Raw genomic sequence first — 26,017 nt, 5'->3', positions numbered from 1 at the left:
CGAAGTGGGACGCTTAACCAACTGAGCCACCCAGGCACCCCTACTTTTCTTTTCTATATCTGAGTAAAGTTTCCTACTTTCCTACATATAGAATCATATATTTCTTGTGTTGGTTATTATAGATTTTTATGAATTTTGCTGCTGCTGTGGATTGGATCAGGTTTTTTTTCATTTTATTTTTTATTAGTTATTACTATTATAAAGTAAAGTGATTGATTTGGCAGTATTTGTCTTATAACTACCCACTTGGAATCTTTAAGATTCTAGAAATATTTCAGTTGATTCTCTTGGCTTTTCAGGGTAATTTGTTAATATGAAAGATTGCTTCTTCCTTTTAACTAGATATGTCTTCCATTTCTTTCCCTCTCCTCCTCCATCTCATTGCTTAGCCAAAAATTTTAGAGCCTTGATAAATAATAATAATAAAGGTTATCCCTTTCAGTTTCTGATTCTTTTGGGAATATTATTTTGCTTTATTTGAAGGATCTTATCCTAAGTGAGCCATAGTTTCTTTTAGAAGAGTTCAGATGAAAAAAAAGGAAGAAGAAGAAGACTTCAGATGAAATCTAATTTTTAAACAAATTGAAAATAAAGTTTTTACTATACTAACTGTAATTTTAGATTTTTATTTTTTTTTAATTTTTTTATTTTTTAGAAATTTTTTTTAACGTTTATTTATTTTTGAGACAGAGAGAGACAGAGCATGAACAGGGGAGGGTCAGAGAGAGGGAGACACAGAATCTGAAACAGGCTCCAGGCTCTGAGCTGTCAGCACAGAGCCTGACGCGGGACTTGAACTCATGGACCGCGAGATCATGACCTGAGCTGAAGTCGGCCACTCAACCGACTGAGCCACCCAGGCGCCCCTAATTTTAGATTTTTAAAGGAAAATAATAAAGGATGACCCCAATTTTTAATTATTGAGGTTTTTGTTTTCATAATTATATTAGCTATTAATTATATACAGGCTAAATATAGCAAACATTGTTATTTGGCATAGTTAAAAAATAGGATCTTTTAGTTGAAAACTACTTAGCTCTTAAAAGTTAGAATGTAATTAATTATACTATACAACCACACTCGGAATAATTTAACTTTTTTTCTTTTTAACTCAGAAGTTACTTCAGAATCAGTATACCTCATGATTTTCCCAGATATCATTTTTTATTTATTACAGTATTGAAGTACTAGTTGACAGAGTTTCAGTTATTTAAACACTGAATAACAAAAATGCTGTGATTACTTAAAATAGAACCCACTCTGCTTTTTTTAGCATATTTAAGATTACATATGTATATATGTATTTTATCTAATTATAAAGTATTATTGAATTATTATGCTTTTCAGAATATTGAAAAAAAAGACTTAGATTTCTACATTAAAAATTTGCTTTGTCAAGTGGCCAGGAAAACTGAATGGGCCCTTGTATTACTTAGAAGCACAAAAGTTCACATTTAACATTTCACCCAATAAAACTGAAATCTGATCAAGAGCAAGTAGATTATTGGGGTGCCAGGGCAGTTCAGTCAGTTGATCATCTGACTCTTGATTTCGGCTCAGGTCATGATCTCATGGTTTGTGGGTTCAAGCCCCGCATCAGGCTCCTCACTGACATTGCAGAGCCTGCTTAGGATTCTCTTTCTCTCCCTCTCTTTCTGTCCCTCCCTTGCCCCTCCCTTGCCCCTCCCTTGCATAAACTTTAAAAAATTTTTTAAAAAAAAGAGCAAATAGATTACATATTGCCTGGAATAATTTTTCAGGAAAAAAACCCAAATATAAATATGACTTTCTGTATGTTTCGTTTTATAGCAGAGAAAAGCATTTTATAAGGACTCCAGTTACGGAAAAGCAGATGTACTTCCCTCTTCAGAATTATCCAGTGAACAACATGGTAACAGGTAATTTAAAATAAAATTTAGAGAAAACCCAAGTAGGGAAGAAACAAAAGAATATTTTGTACAATAAAGCTGCTGTTGTACTAGCCTGGCAAGTAGAGTCCCTTCTGTTACAGATACTAATAGAAGAGATATCATTTACATTAAATAAATCTGTAGAATTGACCCTAAGATAGGCCCCATATTTTCTGTTAAAACACTGGTCTATTGGTAGTGTGAATATACATCCATGTTTTTACATAAGACAGTCCCAGTTTATGCCTGTTGTCCTGGCATCAGTTTTTTACTCTCAGGCATACCAATTTGGAAGATAAATTATATGGACCACTGTAATCATAGTTTCCTTTGAGAATCTGATGAAACATAGACCCCTTTCCCTAGCATACACACACACACAAACATAATACACAAACTTCACATATAATTTAGAGAGGTTCTCAGGTGTCCGTGGACTCCATATTTGGCTTTTCTAGTGCCCGATGTAAAGAAAAAATGGCTTACTAAGGCTGATGTGAGAGGATGGAACTTAGGGAACCAGTTGAAAAGTGGCCTCTGGGACTTAGTGCTAAATGAGGTGGATAGTTAGATACTTTGATCTGGGTGGTATTCAGTAATGTCATTGATCTTTTTTTTAAAATAGAGATTAAAAAAAAATTGTCTTTAAAATACAGCAACTTAAAAAATACAGGTTTTTGAAATTTCATTTTAAAAATCATTTGTATTTTTCTCACACTTTCTTTACGAGTGTCAAAACTACCTCTTGCAAGTAGTCCACAGATTCCTAGATGTCTTCTCTCATAGTATTATTCCTTCTTACCATTTTGTCTAGCCATTTGTTTCATTTTTTTTTCCTCCTGTTCATCTGAGTAATAAATTGGCCTTTAGAAAAGCACTTTGAAAAAGAACTTTTAATGTGTAGGTTGAGACTGAATCTTAGGGACATCAAAGAAAACTGCTACCCAGCTTTGATAGCGGAGAAGTCAGTTCTGGGCCTTTGAGGAGTAAATGTAGACTGCAAAGGACAATGAACTATGTAGAAGTACTTAAGTTCTAATATTGGGAATAGTGACTGCTACCCTGACTTATCCCTAGACCTAAACATTCAGATAAAATGCAAGTACCCCTTAAACCATGGTTGTGGCATGTTACTGGTATTGATTTTTTTTTCAGGCAACTCTATCACCAGTTACTAAATGTCCCATGTTCATTTGGACATATCAAACATTTGATAACATTTTTAAAAAATCAATGATAAATGTTAAAATCAGCACAATAAAGACAAATGCTTAGATTTGGACACGTAAAAATGCTGCTCTATGTTTCATTGCTGTCTGACTATTCAAAAGACATGATAGTGTTATATTAAAAACAAACTGAAAAAGAACTGTAGAAATAATCATTAGTCAGGGTGCCTGGGTGGCTCAGTCAGTTGAGCATCTGACTCCTGACTTCAGCTCAGGCTGTGGTCCCAGGGTCATGGGATTGACTCCTGTGTCAGACTATGCACTGAGTGCAGTGCCTGCTCGGGATTCTCTTTCTTTCTCTGTCTCTCTCCTCCCTCTGTCCCTCTCCCCACCCCACACCTCTCTCTCTAAAATAAAAAATAAAAATAAAATAATAAAAAAATATAAAAAATAATCATTAGCCAGAATTTTTAAAGTAAAATTTTAACTTGTGATAGTCTTTTTTTCATTTTATAGGTAGAACAATAGTAAAATTTTCTGATTTTTAAAAATTTTCTTACTAATTATTTTCTTTCTTTAAGTTTCCACCTTAAAATTTTATTTTTAAAAATTTATTTATTTATTGCCCTCAACAAGTACAAAAAGATCAAGATCATGCCATGCGTATTTTCAGACCACAACACTATGAAACACTAAACATTTGGAAAGATAGCAAATACTTGGAGACTAAAGAACATCCTACTAAAGAACGAATTGGCTAACCAAGAAGTTAAAGAGGAAATTAAAAAGTACATGGGAGCCAATGAAAATGATAACACTACAGCCCAAAACCTCTGGGACGCAGCAACGGCGGTCATAAGAGGGAAGTATATAGCAATCCAGGCCTTCCTAAAGAAGGAAGAAAGGTCACAGATACACAACCTAACCTTGCACCTTAAAGAGCTAGAAAAAGAACAGAAAAAAAAAAACAAAAACAAAAACAAAAACAAAAACCCAAACCAGCAGAAGACAGGAAATAAAGATTACAGCAGAAATCAATGCTATCGAAACAAAAAAACCCAGGAGAACAGATCAATGAAACCAGAAGCTGGTTCTTTGACAGAATTAACAAAATTGATAAACCACTAGCCAGTTTGATCAAAAAGAAAAAGGAAAGGACCCAAATAAATAAAATCAAGAATGAAAGGGAGAGATCACAACCAACACAGCAGAAATAAAAACAATTATAAGAGAATATTATAAGCAATTATATGCCAATAAAATGGGCAATCTGGAAGAAATGGACAAATTCCTAGAAACATATACACTATCAAAACTGAAACAGGAAGAAATAGAAAATTTGAACAGACCCATAACCAGTAAAGAAATCAAATTAGTAATCAAAAATCTCCCAAAAAACAAGAGTCCAGAGCCAGATGGCTGTCCAGGGGCATTCTACCAAACATTTAAGGAGGTGTTAACACCTATTCTCTTGAAGCTGTTCCAAAAAATAGAAATGGAAGAAAAACTTCCAAACTCTTTCTATGAAGCCAGCATTACCTTGATTCCAAAACCAAAGCCCCCAGTAAAAAGGAGAACTATAGACCAATTACCTTGATGAACATGGATGCAAAAATACTCAAGATATTAGCCAACCAGATCCAATAATATATTTAAAAAATTATTCACCACGACCAAGTGGGATTTATACCTGGGATGCAGGGCTGGTTCAATATCCACAAAACAATCAATGTGGTTCATCAAATTAATAAAAGAAAGGACAAGAACCACATGACCCTCTCAATAGATGCAGAGAAAGCATTTGACCAAATACAGCATCCCGTCTTGATAAAAACTTGTAAGAAAGTAGGGATAGAAGAATTATACCTCAAGATCATAACAGCCATATATGAAAGACCCACCCCTAATATCATCCCCAATGGGGAAAAACTGAGAACTTTCCCCCCAAGGTCAAGGACAAGACAGGGACGTCCACTTTCACCACTGTTATTCAACATAGTATTGGAAGTCTTAGCCTCAGCAATCAGACATGATTGAGAAATAAAAAGAAATAAAAGGCATCCAAATCGGCCAGGAGGACGTGAAACTTTCACTCTTCACAGATGACATGGTACTCTATATGGAGAACCCAAAAGATTCCACCAAAAAACTGCTAGAACTGATCCATGAATTCAGCAAAAGGCAGAATATAAAATCAATGCACAGAAATTGGTTGCATTCCTATACACCAACAATGAAGAAACAGAAAGAGAAATCAAGGAATCGATCCCATTTACAATTGCACCAAAAACCATAAAATACCTAGGAATAAATCTAACCAAAGAGGTGAAAAATCTATACACCAAAAACTATAGAAAGCTTATGAAAGAAATTGAAGAAGACACACACAAAAAAATGGAAAAAGATTCCATGCTCCTGGATAGGAAGAACAAATATTGTTAAAATGTCAATACTACCCAAAGCAATCTACATATTCAATGCAATCCCTATCAAAATAATACCAGCATTCTTCACAGAGCCAGAACAAATAATTCTAAAATTTGTATGGAATCAGAAAAGACCCAGAATAGTCAAAGCAATCTTGAAAAAGAAAACCAAAGCTGGTTTCACAATCCCAGACTTCAAGCTGTATCACAAAGCTGTAATCATCAAGACAGTATGGTACTGGCACAAGAACAGACACTCAGATCAATGGAACAGAATAGAGAACCCAGAAATGGACCCACAAATGTATGGCCAACTATCTTTGACAAAGCAGGAAAGAATATCCAATGGAATAAAGACAGTCTCTTCAGCAAGTGGTGCTGGGAAAACTGGATGGTGACATGCAGAAGAATGAACCTGGACCACTTTCTTACACCATACACAAAAATAAACTCAAAATGGATGAAAGACCTCAATGTAAGACAGGAAGCCATCAAAATCCTCAAGGAGAAAGCAGACAAAAACCTCTTTGACCTTGGCCATAGCAACTTCTTACTCAACACGTCTCTGGAGGCAAGGGACACAAAAGCAAAATAAACTATTGGGACCTCATGAAAATAAAAGGCTTCTAAACAGCAAAGGAAACAATCAGCGAAACTAAAAGGTAACCTGTGGAATGGGAGAAGATATTTGCAAATGACATATCAGATAAAGGGTTAGTATCCAAAATCTATAAAGAACTTATCAAACTCAACACCCAGAAAACAAATAATCCAGTGAAGAAATGGGCAAAAGACATGAGTAGACACTTCATCAAAGAACACATCCAGATGGCCAACCGACACAGGAAAAAATGCTCAACATCACTCATCATCAGGGACATACAACTCAAAACCACAATGAGATACCACCTCACACCTGTCAGAATGGCTAACAAGTCAGGCAACAACAGATTTTGGCGAGGATGCAGAGAAAGAGGATTTCTTTTGCACTGCTGGTGGGAATGCAAACTGGTGCAGCCACTCTGGAAAACAGTATGGAGGTTCCTCAAAAAATTAGAAATAGAAGTACCCTGTGACCCAGCAATTGCACTACTACGTATTTATCCAAGGGATACAGGTGTGCTGTTTCGAAAGGGGCTCATACACCCCAGTGTTTATAGTAGCACTACCAACAATAGCCAAAGTATGGGAAGAGCCCAAATGTCCATCGATGGATGAATGGATAAAGAAGATGTGGTATATACATATACAATGGAGTATTACTCGGCAATCAAAAAGAATGAAATGTTGCCATTTGCAACTATGTGGATGGAACTAGAGGGTAGTCAGTCAGAAAAAGACAAATATCATATGACTTCACTCATACGAGGACTTTAAGATACAAAACAGATGAACATAAGGGAAGTGAAGCAAAAATAATATAAAAACAAGGAAGGGAATGAAAACATAAGAGACTCATAAATATGGAGAACAAACAGAGGGTTGCTGGAGGGGTTGTGGGAGGGGGATGGGCTAAAGGGGTAAGGGGCATTAAGGAATCTACTCCTGAAATCATTGTTGCACTATATGCTAACTAAATTGGATGTAAATTAAAAAAATAAATTAAATAAAAATTACAAAAAATTTTATTTATTTATCTTGAGTAATCTTTATACCCATCGTGGGGCTCAAATTCATGACCCCAAGATCAAGAGTCACATGCTTTTCCAATAGAGCCATCTAGGCACCCCTACGTTAAAATTTTATAGCACTTTCTTGGAAGAAAGTTTCAATTTTTAGAGATAATTCATTTGTCTTTAATTTTGATATAAAATGACAAGTACTTCCTTTTTTAAAATCATGCCCATCTGCTTGTACAGGAAGGAATAACTTGTTGGAATGTAGTGAATGACAGTTCTAATTTAGGCAGTGGTAGTAATTTCTGTGACTATAACTTAATTGTCTCTTCCTCAAAACGGGTTAGATTTAGCTCAATGAATGTTAAATCTCTTAAAATAGAACTAATTAGATGTTAGGTTGCAGAAAATACAAATTGGAGCTATGCCATAGAACCCAGTGGCCCCAAATTGTGACAACGAAAAATGTCTTCAGATAGTGCCAAATGTCCTATAAAATATCAAGGGATTTTTTTTTTTTGGTCTGTTTTTTGTTTGGTTTTTGCTTTTGACTGGAATTAAATTCTTTCAGTCTGATATCACTGGTTATCAGAAGAAGTTCTGATTGATAGCTACATGTATTATTAATAAAAAAAAGAGTAAATATCTTGCAGGCAAAATTTTCAAACCAAAAAGTTCTGATAATTAAAAGTTTGGGAACTTATCATAGGTACTTTATTAGTTATCTATTACTGTGTAACAAATTGCTCTAAAAGTTAGCAGTTTAAAACAATGAACATTTATTACTTGATAGTTTCTGAGGGCCAAGAATCCAGGAGCATCTTAGATATTTCCGTCTTAGAGTCTTTCACAAGGTTACAGTCAAGTTGTTAGCCAGGCTACAGTTACTCCAAGGCACAACTAGAACTGGGAAATACATTTCAAAGCTCACTCATGTGGTTGTTGACAGGCTTGGGTCTTTGCTGATTTTCAGCTCAAGGCCCTACTCCTCATCATGTGGGCCTATCCATAAGGGCTGTTCACATCATGGTAGCTTGCTTTCCTCAGAGAGAGAACTGCAAGAGGGAAAAGAGCCTACCCAAGACAGAAGCCACTATGCTTTTTTTATCCTACTCTTAGAAGTGACAAACCATCACTTCGACCATGTGCTATTGGTCACAAAGACACACCCAAATACAGAATCTCCTTCCAGAGACTACAGAAACTGGTGAACACTAAGAGATAGGGATCATTTAGGGCCATTTGGGAGGCTGGTTACCACAGACACTTATGGAATCCTCCACCAAGAATACCTTTCCTAGGAACTCTTTTTTCTCGCCCCCCCCGCCCCGCCCCCCAGTTCATCTGGGTTACACAGAAACAGTCATTTTCTAAAACATGAGCTTGCTCTTCACCTCTAACAGTTGCTTTGGGAACGATTACCTGATATAAGTTGGGCCAGTCACAGCTTTTCTCTAGATTTTTTGACATGGAATGCAGCCAGTCAAATCATTCTCATTCAGGTAACCATAGCTCTAAGATACAAAACTTGGGAGCATTGGGGGCCCATGTTTTCTACTAAAGCCAACTTGCCTCAAGAAAGGAAAATGAAATTAACATGTAGAGAAAAACTGGATACCAGTAAGAGACAACAATGAGAGCTAGTTACTTCTGAGGCCCAGCAACATGCCTGCCTTCTTCACAAGCTTGGTTGATATGGCAGTGTCTTTCTAGTACACTCCCTTTTTGTTTAAGCTAGTATAAATTGGGCGTCAGTTGACTTCAGCCAAAAGTCATAATTACTTCAAAACTGCTACAATAATCTATTTCTGATGCATAAATGTCCTTCTTATAATTATAGGAATATTTTTATCAATATAATAATTATTTTTAAAACTCCTATCCTCATACATATCTTTAGAAACTTCACATACTGTGTATATGTGCAGTTAACTAAATGTTAATATTTTTCTGCACTAGTTTATTTTATACAGAACCTAGTCATTAGGCAAAAATCATGAACCACGTAGAGTGTAGTAATAGTATTTCAAGAGATTTTCTGAAGTAAATGATTATGATTAAAATATCTTTAAAGGCACTACTCAGTTTTATATTATTTAATTCATAGTTAATTTATTAGCTGTGAATTTATTATCTATTATTAGAAGCAATCAAATTATATGCATATGTACCACATGTTGATGGTGGTGTTTTAAACTCAATCATCTTTGAGCTCTATCAGAGTTTTTCTCATACAGTATTTACTTTTAAACTAGGTTTCAGTTTTAATATAAACTACAAACACAATACACTTAAAATATAATCACTCAGATAAGCAGTTGCTATCAAGGTAATATTGCTTAATGTTATTGAGTCCTTAAGCTCTCTGCATTCTAGGTGGGTGTTTTTTGATACTCTTATCAATTTCAGATTATTAATGACATCAAAATTACTCACACCCAAAACCCTTGTTGACTAAGCAGTAATATTGGCTTTCCTTAATTTCTTATTAAACAATGTTATCCCAGTGTTAGCCATGCAGGAAAGTGTTCCCAGCTCTGCTGGTGAAGATGAGCTGTTGATGCTGTTAGTAGCTAGTTGGATAGATAGTTGTGAGTGATTACACTCTAAGCCAGACACATTTCCCAGTTATTTTAGTCTAAGTACTTTATGTTTTATCCCCAACCTGGACATTACACTCTCAGTAGTCAAAGTGGGTAATCAAAATTTGTGTTTTATTTATTATTAAAAAAAATATTTTTACATTTATTCATTTTTGAGAGACAGAGAGAGACAGAGTGTGAGCAGGGGAGGGGCAGAGAGAGAGGGAGATGCAGAATCCAAAGCAGGCTCCAGGCTCTCAGCTGTTGGCACAGAGCCCAATGCAGGGCTTGAGCCCACGAACTGCAAGATCATGACATGAGTCAAAGTTGTACATTTAACCTACTGAACCACCCAGGCACCCCGAAATATTTGTGTTTTAAAAGGAGGTAGAGGCGCCTGAGTGGCTCAGTTGTTTGGGCGACCGACTTGGACTCAGGTCATGATCTCGCAGTTTGTGAGTTTGAGCCCCGTGTCTTGTGCTGACAGCTCGGAGCCTGGAGCCTACTTCAGATTCTGTGTCTCCCCCTCTCTCCATCCCTCCCCTGCTCACGCTCTGTGTCTCTCTGTCTCTCAATAAGACATAAACATTTAAAATAAAATAAAAGGAGGTAGAAGGTTGGACGGAGTGGGGAGTCGGGAAGAAAGGTGTTCCCTAATAATTATCAAGTTTCATGGAGAATCTTCTCACTGGTATTATTTCTTCTTTTTACTTCTTTCTAAAAACATTATTTAAAAATCTTAATTCTAATAAATCAAAGACATTGAAAAACAAATAGTGTAATAGTACGATAGGATTTCAAATGTATATATATTTTTAATTTTGTAGGTTATATATCAATTGATTCCATGAAGAAATTCCTTGGGGAGCTACGTGACTTTATTCCTGGAAGCTCAGGATATTTGGCATACCATGTTCAAAATGAAATTAACATGTCAGCTATAAAAAGCAAATTGAAGAGAAAATAATAAGTTAAATTGTACTTATATCTAGTTATTTGTTTTTTTATAAAATATTAGCAAAGATGTACATGATTTTACACTCTCCCCTTGGGACAAGGGGATTGGGGAAATGGGGAAGAATTTTTCTCTTTCTTTCTCAAAATGTGTTTTTAAGGAAATTCAGAATCATTTTGGCTCTGTGTTTTGACATTTGGGCTGGATTTTCTCCCCAGTTTGTAATGTTATGTCCACAAATCCTGAGTACACAGTTGTTATAGAGTAAATGTCATAAAAACACTTTATAAGAAGTCTCAGTCTTTCTCTCTCTCCCTCTCTGCCAGATACTCTTTTGGCTTTAACATTCAATTAATTATATATGTTTTTCTAGATTCAATGTTAAGTTTTATGATTCTGATCATCTTATTTTAATTAAAAAATTAGAATGTTACTGTTTAGTTCTGAATTACTGTTTCTGGCTTGAAAAATACAGAGTAAAGCACTTTAATGATTCAGACTTCATGTGTGAACAGTTCCTGATAACATGTACCAGTAGGAATTTAATGTAAATGAGTGTTGTATCCTCTGAAATGAATCCTCAAGTCACCTTAGAATCACAGTGCTGGAAAGGACCTTGGAGAACAATGAGGAAGTGAAGGCCTTGAGAGGATGTCTTGTCTAGGGTGACTAGTTGGTTGCCAAAACAGGACTAGAACACAACTGTCTTGATTTTCCAAGCCAGGGCTTTCCCACTGTTTCACAATGTATATGCTGTAGTCTATGACAGATATAAGTGACAGTAGATCTGCAAAGAGAACCCAGAAACAAGCCAACATGCTTGGCTCGTTTTCTAAAAAAGTTAAAATAGTAATGAGATATAATGATTTCAAGATAGCAACTTCTTATCTTTATTCATATGGTCATACTGTGTTGAATCTGTTGGGTTTAGTACTTTTTGAAGATTTGTAAATGATATATATTTTTTGTGAAGCTATCATCTTTTTAAAACTGTACTTTCTCCAGGGCACCTGGGTGGCTCAGTCAGTTGAGTATCTGACTCTTGATCTCAACTCAGGTCATGATCTCATAGTTCATGAGATTGAGCCCCACATTGGGCTCTGTACTGACAGCACAGAGCCTGCTTGGGATTCTCTCTATAAAGCAGTCCAAACTTGAAAAAAATAAAATAAAATAAAACTATACTTTCACCTAGGAAGTGCATATCAACCGTACAATTAACTAAAGAAAATGCGCTTTTTTAAAGTGTTTGGATCATTTGGGTATATGTGGGCCCTGGTCTTTCTTCATGACTCAAATTTTATAATACAAAATTTTAACATTAATCTCAGCATTAGCATTTGAAAGTTCTGTTTTTCCCATATGGTAACTTCTCCTTATTTATATTTATATTTGTATTTGTGGTTAAACTCTTCTGAACTTGTAAATTAAAAAAAAAAAATCTAAACTAAATGTTAATGACCTTTTCCTGAAGTATATTAAATATTATTGCTCTTGAACATTTTATCTCAGTCACATTCAGTTGAATATTTCTTGCATAGAAACCAAGCCTGTCTATGCATCTTAAATTACTTATTACAAGGATTAAGTAAATTTACACTAAGTTGTGTACATTGGGATTTCTTGGGAGTGTTCAAGTATTTTTTCTGATATATGTAGTATGCATGTGTTAACATAGTAGAGAAAAAACTACAACCAAAATGATTTCCAAACAAAAGTAATTATATCTTTAGGAGTATATGGAAAAGGCCAGATGCAATGTATATGCTTGACATACTACCAGAAGCAATAAAATCAGTTGATAACATAAGCCTTTCAGGAATTAGAAACATATGAACAAGTAAAGTAGGCAACAATAAACTGTTTTGTTAAGTCTACTGTCTTAATGGGAAGTGAAAGGCAGTATGATTTTACTTATTGCTCATTTAAGCTGTTTCTTTTTATGTGCCTAGTGTATCTGATGGATATTGCCTTGGCTCACATCTTATAAGAATGCTCTCCCCACTTTAGTACTTTTGGTTATTTCTCTATGCTTTTGCAAACATGTCTCCTCTAATGCTTTTCACTATTAGGCATAGTCTTTCCTCATACTGCTTAATTTAGTGTGTAGTTCTTAGTTCATCTTATTTCTTTTATCCTTTGTAACCAGACCATTTTTCTCTCTAGCTTTTGTAGGGTCTTATGACATTAGATAAATTATGAGTTATTGGCAGAGTCTGCTTGTTATTTCTGAATGTATGTGTCCTTTTCTTTCATGATGATAGAACCCCTAATTTCTATCTGGACACATGCTACCTAGAATAAAGACCATATTGTCAGTCTCACTTGAAGTAAAGTATGGCTATGTCACAGTGTTTTGGTCAATGGATGGATGCACGGCAGAAAGGGCATCTGGGAGCTTTTCTTAAAGTCCTCTGACATATACACTTTGTCCCCTTTCCTTCCTCCCCCACTCATTTGGTTTCTTTCATCTTGTTGCTTGGAATGGGGATGTGATAGCTATCATTTAAACCATAATAGCAAGAACTATACCCCATTGTTGACAGAGCAAGAGACTGAGCCTGGGGCCTAGAGCTGGATCCTGGGATCCTGAGGGCATTGTGGAGACATCTGCCATCTTAGCTCTGGGTTGCCTATCTCTAGGCTTTTATGTGACAGACAAATAAACTTCTGTTTTGTTTAAGGCACTATATTTTGTGTCTCTTACTGCTAAGCTATTCATAAGTTAGGCTTAAGGACAGGCCACTGACCTCATCCTATGGGAGAGAACTGTGTGGAAGATACTAATTCTTTACACCTGTAAACTCTTGACAGATTTGTGATGTTGAAAATATATGGGTGACCTTAGGCATATCACATATCTTTCAGTTTTTAAAAATTTTTACTTAAAAAGATTTTTTTTTAAACGTCTATTCATCTTTGAGAGACAGAGAGAGACAGAGCATGAGCGGGGAAGGGGCAGAGAGAAAGGGAGACCCAGAATCCCAAGCAGGCTCCAGGCTCTGAGGGGTCAGCACAGAGCCTGACGCGGGGCTCGAACTCATGAACTGTGAGATAATGACCTGAGCTGAAGTCGGACGCTCAACCGACTGAGCCACCCAGGTGCCCCACATATTGTTTAGATTTATAGCAGTTTTGGTAAAAAATATTTCTTTCAAATGGAGTATTTGGTTACACCATTAGTTAGCAATGTGAAAAACTGAAAATAATCTCACTGCTTAATAATGAATGAATAGAATGTCCCCTTAAATCATATTGCATCAATTTAATGGAATAGCCATTTTTCATTCCTAACAGCTTTATTAAGATATAATCACATGCTGTACAGTTCACACATTTAATGGGTACAAGTCAATGGCTTTCAGTATCATGACAGAGATGGGCAACTACCACCACAATCTGATTTAGAACATGGTCACCACCCCAAAAAAAAATCCTTTACCCATTGTAGTCATTGCCCATGTCCCACCTCCCCATCCCCACTTCCAGCCTTAGGTAGCCATTAATCTTTCTGTCTCCATAGATTTGCCCATTCTGGAATGTATGGATGGAATGAATGTATCTATGAAATCATATAAAATGCCCTTTTGTGACAAGCTTCTTTCACTTAGCATAATGTATTCCGAGTTCATCCATGTTATATCATTCCTTCTTATTGCCAAGTAGTATTCCATTGTATGGAAAATACTGCACTTTATTCATCAATTGATAGACACTTGGGTTGTTTCTACTCTTTGGCTATTATGAATAATGCTGCTATGAACATTTCAGGTACAAGTTTTTCTGTGAATGTATGCTTCTGTTTCTCTTTCGTATAGAAGAGTGGAATTGCTGGATCGCATGGTAGCTATGTTTAACATTTTGAGGACTGCCAAACTGCTTTCTAAAGTGACTGCATCATTTACATATTCACCAGCAATGTATGTGGGTTCCAATTTCTCCACATCCTCACCAACACTTGTTATTATCTGTTTTTTTTTTTTTAATATGGCCATCTTGGTGTGAAATTGTATCTTGTGATTTTGATTTGCATTTCCCTGTGGCTAATGACGAACATTTTTTTCACACACTTATTGGCTATTTTTATATCTTCTTTGGAGGAATGTCTAATTGTCAGAGGAAGTTATGGAAAGGATGTGACCACTGATTGACCCACAACCTCACCCGGGCAATTGGAGCCTCCTCATCGTTTCCCACATCCCTGAAATGTGTTTTCTGCCCACTGTTCCCACAGTGAGAGCCATTTTCAAGGATGCAGACTTGAGAGAGTAATGTGGTGTTAAGATCACCTGGTCAATATATATACTGAAATCAGTTAAAGCCTCTATATAAATGTTTAAGATTCTGGCAGGCAGGTGCAGGGATCTACTCATCTTTCAGCTGCCTAAGACAAGCCTTGTATGTAAGTTCCCTTGCTTATTAAATCTGCCCCCTACCAATCTGGAGTGGTCTTACTCTTTCTTTGCCTTTTCCTTACTCTTTTCCTTGCCCTCTGTAATTGAGGCCATTTAAAGATTTCACTTGCAAAGCTCCTGAGTTCGCAAATCAACATCTATTCAAGTTCTTTGCCCGTTTTTAATTTGGGTTGTCTTTTTATTATTGAGCTATAATAGTTTTTAAAATATATTTTGGATATAAGTTCCTTATCATATATATGATTTATAAGTATTTTCTCCCATTCTATGGGTTGTCTTTCACTGTCTTGATGGCATTGTTTGCAGCACAGAAGTTTTTAATTTTGATGAAGTCCAATATTTATATTTTTCTTTTGGTTTTGTATCTAAGAAATCTTTGCCTAACCCAAGATCATGAACATTTAAGCTATGTTTTCTTCTAAGACTTTTATAGTTTTAATCCCTACATTTAGTTCTGTGATTCATTTTGAGTTAATTTTTGTGTATGGTATGAGGTAAGGGTACAATTTCATTCTTTTTCATGTGGATATCCAGTTGATCCAACACCTTTTGTTGAAAAGACTATTCTTTTCCCTATTAAATTGTCTTAGCAGGAATAACCATTTTATTTTTCTGATTATGTGTCGTGTGTTCTTATAAAAAATAAACAGCATAGAAATAAATAATATAAAAGGTAAAAGTCCCTTAAAATGCCACCTTCAGAGATAATGGCTGTTAGTACTGTAAATAAGTGTTCTGGAATAATTGATCCCTGAGGGACCTTCCAGACCTATGAGTCTATAATATTTTACCAGGTACAAATTATTCCCAGAAATACTATTTAGCACAAATTCCTATTTAGTATGAATGATTCCCTGAAATACTCAAATAAAAGGCCTAGTGACCCAGTGACATATCTATCATCCTGTTACTACTATATACCAGAAGAACCCACTTGAAGCTATTAATAATTTATTAATATATACAGACCTTTCCTGGAGTACCTTATCTGGTGTTTTTCTATTCACTTTGCATTCTGCAGTATGTCAAAGCAAACATGCTCATAAATGACACCTGGACTCACATCTTCTGCCTTAGAAAGGGCGGCACATCTCAGTAGCAGTAGAAAGGAGTAGCTAAGAGCACAGAGTCAAACCGTCTTGGTTTAAATTCCAATATAGTGCATATCTAGTTGAGTGATCTTAGACCAGTTATTTAATCTGTCTGTGGTAAATGGGGATCATAATGCCAAAATTATAGGGAAATTGTGAGGATCAAGGAAGTAATACATGTAAAGTACCTAGTACAACACCAGTTACTTAGTAGGTGCTCAGTGAAAAAGTTATATAATTGCATTACTATTATTACTAGCATATTCTAGTTCCTGTAATAAAACAGATGAGGAAAGATCACTAAATTAGTACTTTATAAAAAAGTCTTTATTTATTTTTGAGAGAGAGAGAGACACAGAATCTGAAGCAGGCTCCAGGCTCCAAGCTATCAGCACAGAGTCTGACACTGGGCTCAAACTCATGAGCTGTGAGATCATGACCTGAGCTGAAGTTGGATGCTCAACCAACTGAGCCACCCAGGCACCCCACCAAATTAGTACTTTCTAAACTCAACTTAGTGGATATGGAGGAATTAAGTAGACTTAGGGAGCTCTGTAAGACACAACGACCCAGTAACTTAGCCTCAAATAAGAGGAGAAATAGGCAAATACAGAAATTATAGCAAGAGATTATTTTTTTAATTTTTAATTTTTTTTAGAGAGAGAGAGAGTGAGCGGGGGGCGGCGGGGGGGGAGGGAGGGACAAAGTGGGAAAGAGAGAGAGAGAATCCCAAGCAGGCTCCATGCTCAGTGCAGAGCCCACCATGGGGCTTGATCCCATGGCTCTGGGATCATGACCTGAGCTGAAATCAAGAGTCAGACGCTTAACTGACTGAGCCACCCAGGTGCCCCGAGAGATTGTTAATATATCTCTCTCAGAAATTCATAGAAAGCAAACCAAATAATTAGGGATATAATGGGTTAAATAAAACACATTATAAAAACAAGTTTCACCCATGTCCTTTTACTTTTGTCACATGACTATTTTACAAGTTAAAATTAGATATAGGGCTCCCTATGAAAATAACACCAGCATTCTTCACAGAGCTAGAACAAACAAGCCTAAAATTTGTGTGGAACTAGAAACGACCCTGAGTAGCCAAAGCAATCCTGAAAAAGAAAACCAAAGCTAGAAGCCTCACAATCCCAGACTACAAGATGTATTACAAAGCTGTAATCATCAATACAGTATGGCACTGGCACAAAAACAGACGCATAGATCAATAGAACAGAATAGAGAACCCAGAAACATACAGCCAACTAGTCTTTGACAAAGCAGGAAAGAATATCTAATGGAAAAAAAGACAGTCTCTTCAGCAAGGGGTGCTGGGAAAACTGGACAACAACATGCAGAAGAATGAACCTGGACCACTTTATTACACCATACACAAAAACTCAAAATGGATGAAAGACCTCAATGTAAGACAGGGAGCCATCAAAATCCTCAAGGAGAAAGCAGGCAAAAACCTCTTTGACCTCGGCCACAGCAACTTCTTACTTGACATGTCTCCAGAGACAAGGGAAACAAAAGCAAAAATAAATGATTGGGACCTCATCAAGATAAAAAAATGTCTGCACAGTGAAGGAAACAATCAGCAAAACTAAAGGTCAACCAACAGAATGGGAGAAGATATTTGCAAATGCCAGATAAAGGGTTAGTGTCCAAAATCTATAAAGAACTTATCAAACTCAACACCTAAAAAACAAATAATTTAGTGAAGAAATGGGCAAAGGACAGGAATAGACACTTTTCCAAAGAAGACATCTAAATGGCTAACAGAAATGCTCAACATCACTCATCATCAGGGAAATACAACTCAAAACCACAATGAGATACCACCTCACACCTGTCAAAATGGCTAAAATTAACAACTCAGGCAACAATAGATGTTGGAAAAGATGCGGAGAAAGGGGAACCCTTTTGCACTGCTGGTGGGAATGCAAACTAGTGCAGCCACTCTAGAAAACAGTATGGAGGTTCCTCAAAAAATTAAAAATAGAACTAAAAAATTAAAAATAGAATTTCACTACTAGGTATTTATGCAAAGGATACAGGAGTGTTGCTTCAAAGGGGCACATGCACCCCCATGTTTATAATAGTGCTAGCAACAATAGCCAAAAGGAACCCAAATGTCCACTGACTGATGAATGGATAAAGAAGATGTGGTATGTATATATATGTATATAAAAATATACACAACGGAATATGTGTGTGTGTATTTATAATACACACACACACACACACACACACACACACACTGGAATATTACTTGATGATGAAAAAGAATGAAATCTTGTAATTTGCAACAATGTGGATGGAACTAGAGTATATTATGCTAAGCAAAATAAGTCAGAGAAAGACAAATATCATATGACTTCACTCACATGTTAAATTTAAGATACAAAACAGATGAACATAAAGGAAGGGAAGCAATAATAATATAAAATCAGAGAAATATAAAATATAAAAAAATAATATAAAAACTATAACAGACTCTTAAACACAGAGAACGACCAAGGGTTGCTGGAAGGGTTTTGGATGGGGGATGGGCTAAACAAGTGAGGGGCATTAAGGAGGACACTTGGGACGAGCACTGGGTGTTATATATAAGTGATGAATCACTATATTCTATTCTTGAAATCATTATTACACTGTATGTTAACTAACTTGGATGTAAATTAAAAAAAAAAAAGTCAGACGCTCAACTCACTGAGCCACCCAGGTGCCCCAGGAAACAAATATTAAAATAGCAGATTTAAATTCAAATTCAAATAACTCAGTAATAACATTAAATGTAAATGGATTAAATACTTCAATTATAAGATAAGGACACAGAAAGGTTGAAAATAAAGGTATGGAAAAAATACACCATCAAAACACTAATCAAAGTTGGTGTAGCTTTACCTAATACCAGATAAAGTAGAATTTAACACAAGAAGTATTATTAGATAAAAAGAGTAACACTTCATAATTATAAAAGGATTCAGGTTCAGCAGGAAAATAAAAATTATACTCATGTAATTATATAGCCCCAAAATATATAAGGCAAAATTTTCTAGAACCAAAAGAAAAAATAGACAAGTACATGATCATATCATGTTAACGTCTCCATAACCATTCTCATATCAAATTGAGCATGCAGATTAAAATTAGTAAGGATATATATATAGAGATGGTTTGTGTAACATGATTAAAAACTCAGTTGACATTTATAGAACACTATAGCCAACAACTGTAGAATACAAGTTCTTTTCAAGTGCACATGGAATATTCATTAAAATAGACCATACCAGGAGCACCTGGGTGGCTCAGTAGGTTAAGCATCCAACTTTGGCTCAGGTCATGATCTCGTGGTTCATGGGTTTGAGCCCTGCATTGGGCTCAGAGCCTGGAGCCTGCTTAGGATTCTGTGTCTCCCTTTCTCTGTGCCCCTCCTCCACGCTCTCTCTCTCTCTCTAAAATAAGATAAACATTAAATTTTTTAAAATAATAAAATTAGATATAAGCCTGTATTATACTACTATTGAGCAACACTGTTCTAAAGTCTGTTTCTCAGCTTCAGAGAGCCTAAAAAATTTGGAAAACACTTGAGGGAAACAGATTTTGATACTGTATCAGGACCCAGGACCAATGGTATTTACCAGTCCTGACCTGTATCTAAACTCCCAGGGACTTCAGTCATCACTAAAGTCTGGGCTGGGGCAGAGTCAGTCCATAGATAGGAAACTTGTTTCTATCCTGTCTGCATTTCCCTGTGACTCAGCCCACAGGGATAAATGTGACAGGGAGTTGGTTTGTCTTCTGTGTTTCTTTCAAGCAGCTTCCTTGAAGACACAAACAGCTTTTGAATAGCAAAGATAAGGGACAGGTCTGGCTGAATCTTCCATAATAACAACTAGGTTTTTGGTCATTAATCAAGTTCCCAGACTTCTTGCCTGAGAGAATTTATAACAAATTGTTGACTGATCTTTAAGATGTTAAAAATGATACGTATTAATAAAATAAAACCCTGAGGGTGTGAGAATCATAGAGCCTTTGGCAGAGGAGCTCCAGCTTCTGACAACATAGTAAAGTTGTCCATTTTGGGCATCTAGGTTCCCAACTACCCTACTCTACACTACTACCCTTACCTTTGTGAGAGATCACAATCCCCTGACTATTTTTCTGAGATTCTGCCTACCCACCAACATCTTTAATATTCTCTCACCTCCAAACCTGACTCCTGAATATTTCCTTTGCCGGGAATGTTCTGCTTCCCTCATGCCCCACTGTTTCAAGATCCATTTTAAAAAATGACACAGAACTACCACTTGGATTCTTTTTGTTTTAATTAACCTCTTTTGCAAGAAATAAGGATCAATAGACAAACTCAAGTAATAGGAATTCATTTTAAGATGGTATGTGGCAATAAGGAAGATAGGCAAATGATGGAAATCCAACATCAGGAACTCTTCTGAATCCAAGATGGCACTAGGAATCTCAGTGGCAGAAGTTAATGAATCTCCACTCTACTGTTCTGCCATTTATGCGACTCAGCTACTGAGACTTTGCTTATTGGGAGAGTTCTCCACTTTTGGCTTCCTTAGCATCCATTCTATGTCTTTTCTCACCTCACTACTTTTGCATACTCCTAGTTTCTGTTTCCTCAGTAACTCAGCCCTCCTCAAAAACTATATTAACCTTAAAAATAAAACTCCAGTTATTTTACCAGTAAAAATGGGTTTATTTGGGAATAGTAGAGAATTGCAATCCGGGACAAGCAAGCTACAGCAAAACCATAGGCAAGACCAGACAAAGAGGAAGAAGCCTCTTGTATAGAGGAAAGGGGGAAGTTGGAAGGGCTGTTATAAACAAAAAGTCCATTGCAGTAAATTGGAAGTTCGAAGTAGCTTCTTCTTGGTTGAAGTTGTGACAGTCTCACTGGCTAGGATGTTGCCAGGGGAGGAGGAAAAACTTTCTCCCTCCTGCTGGGATAGTAAAGAAATACTGGTCTGCAACGTCTTTCTCTTCCAGTAGGGTCTGCAATTCACAAGTAGTAGGGTGTGAGAGCCCCTTCTGCTGGCCTCTCGAATCCCTTCTACATGAGGGTTCCTTTTATTAATTGTCACAATTACAACTTGCTTCTGGCCCTACCTCTTCCTTCTTTTTGAGCTTCAGTTCTTGTCCCTAATTGCCCGATTCCCTATTATTTTCTATTTCAGGTTTTAGAGAGCCACCTGCTGTTATCCTACTTTTTAGACAGAACTTTCTCCATTAAACTGCATCGTTAGTATCTGGTCAGCCTGTGGATCTGCCTGACTTGGGGGTATCAGATACCCACACACAGTGCAATCAACTGTGGACCAAGGTGGCTGCCCAAGTTCCCTTTCAGCAAGGGCTGTGAGCATGCCAGTCACCATGACTGCCATGTCCAGGACACTGACACTTGTGTCATTTTAGTCCTTATAACAACCCTACAAATAGATATCATCCTATTTTCTATAGGTGAAGAAACTGGGGAAGGGGGAGGTTACTCAAGGCAAAGCCATGCAAAGCCAGCATACAGCCCTAAATCTACCATCAGAAATCACCACGCAGTCGCCCCAATGGAGCATGTTAAGTGAATTCTCTTGAAATAAAACTACCAGGCAGAGAGGTGTCAGAAGTAGGACAACACTGCTGCTGCTCTCCATTCCTCCTACAACTGCAGAAAGGACAGGTTCTCCTAGGAGAACTCACCTATGGTTTATGAGTGTGAATGTGTATGTGTGTGTGTGTGTGTGTGTGTGTGTGTGTGTGACTGTCCTGTGGAATCAAACCAAGGACAATACTTAGAACAGAGCCTGATAGATGAAGCCAAAGACAGATGCATCTTGTACTGTAATTCACCTTAAGGTAAATCAGATGCATCATCCTAACCTAATACAAAAAGCCAGATTTACAAAACAAGCCAATGAAAATGTAATTATTTTTTTCCCTGTTGCAATTTCTTTCCATCTTACTCTGGACCCTGAGTTATGGGATTTGTGTGGGAGTGGTTTGAGGGAAATCACTAGGATCTTCAGAGTCTTCCCTGTTCAAAAATAAAGTAGGTGAGGAAGATTCTTACATGTGGGCACAGGGTGGGTGTGGTGGCACCAACTGAGGATGGTAGATTAGTAAGTATCTGCTTACTAACACACTTCTCCATGATTAATGAGGAGATGGGAAAAGGTGAGAGTTGAATGAAGTAATATAAGGGACGTCTTTAGAATAATGTCTAGCTCATTTACCAAGGTTGCTATAATAAATTACCACAAACTCAGTAGCTTAAAACAATACACATTTGGGAGTGACATTACCAAGATGGCAGAGTAGGACACCCCTCCGTCTCCTCATGAAGATCAACAATTTGACAGTTATACACAAATAAAAACAGCTCTGTAATCCACTTAATAAATGTCAGCAATGCAGTTAAAAACCTTAAGAATAACCGCACAAAAAGGGAAGGAAGAATAGCTTTGTTCTGCTGCATCAACCCATTCCCCACAGCTAGCATTGCTCAGCACAAGAGGGAACTCCCAAGTTAGAAAGAGCTCCCCTCACCAGGAAAGGAAGAGCGGGTGAGCAACCAGCACCTGATGAGGACCACGTAGTTGTTGATGTAGTAGACCCCAACAGCCTGAGCTGACAAGTTACTATGACCCCCAGACCTGGTGCCACCAAAGGCTTTTCATCCTCACTAGACTTACTTTACAAAAAATGCTGAAAAGAGTTCTTCAAGCTGAAACAAGAGGATGCTACTTAGTAATGTAAAAACATGTGAAAACAACATACTGGTAAGGCAAGTATACAGTCAGACTGAGAAGACTCTACTAATGTAATATAGTGGTGTGTTTACCACTTACCTCTAATATAAAGCTTGAGGAACAAAAGTATTAGAAACTGCTATAACTACAATAATTTATTTTTAATTATACACAATATAAACACAATATAAAAAGATGTAAAGCATGAAACAAAATGTGGCAGGGGTGGACTAAAAGGGGAGAGTTTTATATATAGTTGAAGTTGTTATCACTTTGAAATAGATTATAATATCTATAAGATGTTTCAAGTGAACCTCGGGGTAACCACAAAACAAAAACCTATAGTAGATACATACAAGATAAAAAGAAGGGGAAAGAAGTATACCACTATGGAAAATCATCAGTTCACAAAAGAAGAAAGCAAGAGAGAACAGAAGGAAGAAAGGTATTACAAAACAACCAGAAACCAGTGGACAAGATGGCAACAGTAAGCCCTTATCTATCAATAATTACTTTAAATGTAAGTGGATTAAACGTTCCAATCAAAAGGCATAGAGTGGCTGAATAGATGAAGAAACAAGACTCAACTATATGCTGCCAATAAAAAATTCACTTCAGCTTCAAGGACACGCATAGACTCAAAGTGAAGGGTAGAAGAGGATATATATTTCACGCAAGTAGAAAAGAAAAGACAGCAGAGGTAGCTCTACTTACATCAGACAAAATAGATTTTAAGTCAAAAACTAACAAGAGACAAAGGATGTCATTATATAATGCTGAATGGGTCAGTTCATCAAGAGGATATAACAATTGTAAATATATATGTACCCAACAGTGGACTACCTAAATATATTAAACAAATATCAAATCTGAAAGGAGTAATAGATAATACAACAATAATAGGGGACTTCAATTCCCCATTTTCAATAATGGATAGATCATCCAGACAGAAAATCAATAAGGAAACATTGGATTTGGCTATTCTTTAGGCCAAGTGGACCTAACAAACATACAGAGAACAATTCAAGCAATAGCAGCAGAATACAGATTCATCTCAAACACACCTAGAACATTCTCCAAGATAGATCATAAGTCACAAAACAAGTCTCAGCAAATTAAAAAAATATTGAAACTGTAGCAAGTATCTTTTCCTTTTTTAAAATATTTATTTATTTATTTATTTATTTATTTATTTATTTATTTAGAGAAAGAGAGGGCACAAGTGAGTGAGGGGTAGAAAGACAAAGAGAGAGAAGGAATCCCACAAGGGGCAAAGAAAGAGAGAGAAAAAGCAGGGCTCACCTGGGGCTTGTGTTTTGCCCAAAGTGGGGCTCATGCTCACCTGAAGCAGGGCTTAAACTCACAAACTGTGAGATCATGACCTGAGCTGAAGTCAGGTGCTTAAAACTCAGCTACCCAGATCCCCTTTAATTTTTTTTTTTAATGTTTATTTTTGAGACAGACAGACAGCGTGAGCAAGGGAGGGGCAGAGAGAGAGAGGGAGACACAGAATCTGAAGCAAGCTCCAGGCTCTGAGCTGTCAGCACAGAGCCCCACAAGGGCTCAAAACCACAAACCATGAGATCATAACCTGAGCCCAAGTCAGGTGCTTAACCGACTGAGCCACCCAGGCACCCTTAATAATTTTTTTAATGTTTATTTTTAGGAGAGGGAGAGAGAGTGGGGGCGGGGCAGAAAGAATGGGAGAAAGAAGATCCAAAGCTGGATCTGTACTGATAGTAGAGAGCCCATTGCAGGGCTTGATTTCAGGAACTATGATATCATGACCTGAGCCAAAGCTCAATCAAGTATCTTTTCCAATCACAATAGTATGAAATTAAAAATTAATAACAGTAGGAAAACTGGAAAATTCACAAATAATGTGGAAATGAAGTGGCACACTCCTGAACAAACAAAGATGAAATCAAAAGGGAAATTAAAAAAGTATACTGAAAGCAATTACAATGGGAACACAACACACCAAAACTTACAGGATGCAGCAAATGCAATGCTAAGATAGAAGTTTACAGCCAGAAATAACACCAGCATTCTTATTCAAAATAACACCAGCATTCTTCACAGAGTTAGAACAAACAATTCTAAAATTTGTATGGAATCAGAAAAGACCCAGAATTGCCAAAGCAATCTTGAAAAAGAAAACCAAAGCTGGAGGCATCACAATCCCGGACTTCAAGCTGTATCACAAAGCTGTAATCATCAAGACAGTATGGTACTGGCACAAGAACAGATACTCAGATCAATGGAACAGAATAGAGAACCCAGAAATGGACCCACAAATGTATAGCCAACTAATCTTTGACAAAGTAGGAAAGAATATCCAATGGAATAAAGACAGTCTCTTCAGCAAGTGGTGCTGGGAAAACCGGACGGCGACATGCGGAAGAATGAACCTGGACCACTTTCTTACGCCATACACAAAAATAAACTCAAAATGGATGAAAGACCTCAATGTAAGACAGGAAGCCATCAAAATCCTCAAGGAGAAAGCAGACAAAATCCTCTTTGACCTTGGCCACAGCAACTTCTTACTCAACACGTCTCTGGAGGCAAGGGACACAAAAGCAAAATAAACTATTGGGACCTCATGAAAATAAAAAGCTTCTATACAGCAAAGGAAACAATCAGCAAAACTAAAAGGCAACCTGTGGAATGGGAGAAGATATTTACAAATGACATATCAGATAAAGGGTTAGTATCCAAAATCTATAAAGAACTTATCAAACTCAACACCCAGAAAACAAATAATCCAGTGAAGAAATGGGCAAAAGACATGAGTAGACACTTCTCCAAAGAACACATCCAGATGGCCAACCGACACAGGAAAAAATGCTCAACATCACTCATCATCAGGGAAATACAACTCAAAACCACAATGAGATACCACCTCACACCTGTCAGAATGGCTAACAAGTCAGACAACAACAGATTTTGGTGAGGATGCAGAGAAAGAGGATTTCTTTTGCACTGCTGGTGGGAATGCAAACTGGTGCAGCCACTCTGGAAAACAGTATGGAGGTTCCTCAAAAAATTAGAAATAGAAGTACCCTGTGACCCAGCAATTGCAC

General features: G+C 36.8%; 1 protein-coding gene across 2 annotated transcripts in view; it reads left to right on the top strand.

Annotated features, from left to right (window-relative positions):
- Positions 1 to 21,798, top strand: part of TERB2 (telomere repeat binding bouquet formation protein 2) — a 35,176-nt gene extending 13,378 nt beyond the window's left edge. The window contains exons 6-7 of one of the 2 annotated variants that reach the window (XM_019442261.2): positions 1,810 to 1,898; positions 21,366 to 21,798. In XM_019442261.2, coding sequence (XP_019297806.2) covers positions 1,810 to 1,898; positions 21,366 to 21,421 — 145 coding nt within the window. In that variant the 3' untranslated portion in view covers positions 21,422 to 21,798. Of the gene's footprint in view, positions 1 to 1,809; positions 1,899 to 10,530; positions 11,156 to 21,365 lie in introns of those variants that run through there. The other variant, XM_019442260.2, reaches the window with a different exon arrangement.
- The last annotated feature ends 4,219 nt before the right edge of the window (positions 21,799 to 26,017 follow it).

This window comes from Panthera pardus, unplaced genomic scaffold, assembly GCF_024362965.1.
Source record: "Panthera pardus isolate Hobbes unplaced genomic scaffold, ASM2436296v1 HiC_scaffold_24, whole genome shotgun sequence".
Taxonomy (NCBI): Eukaryota; Metazoa; Chordata; class Mammalia; order Carnivora; family Felidae; genus Panthera; species Panthera pardus.
The sequence above is the reverse complement of the archived record's forward strand: the minus strand, read 5'-3'. Positions and strand labels throughout refer to the sequence as shown.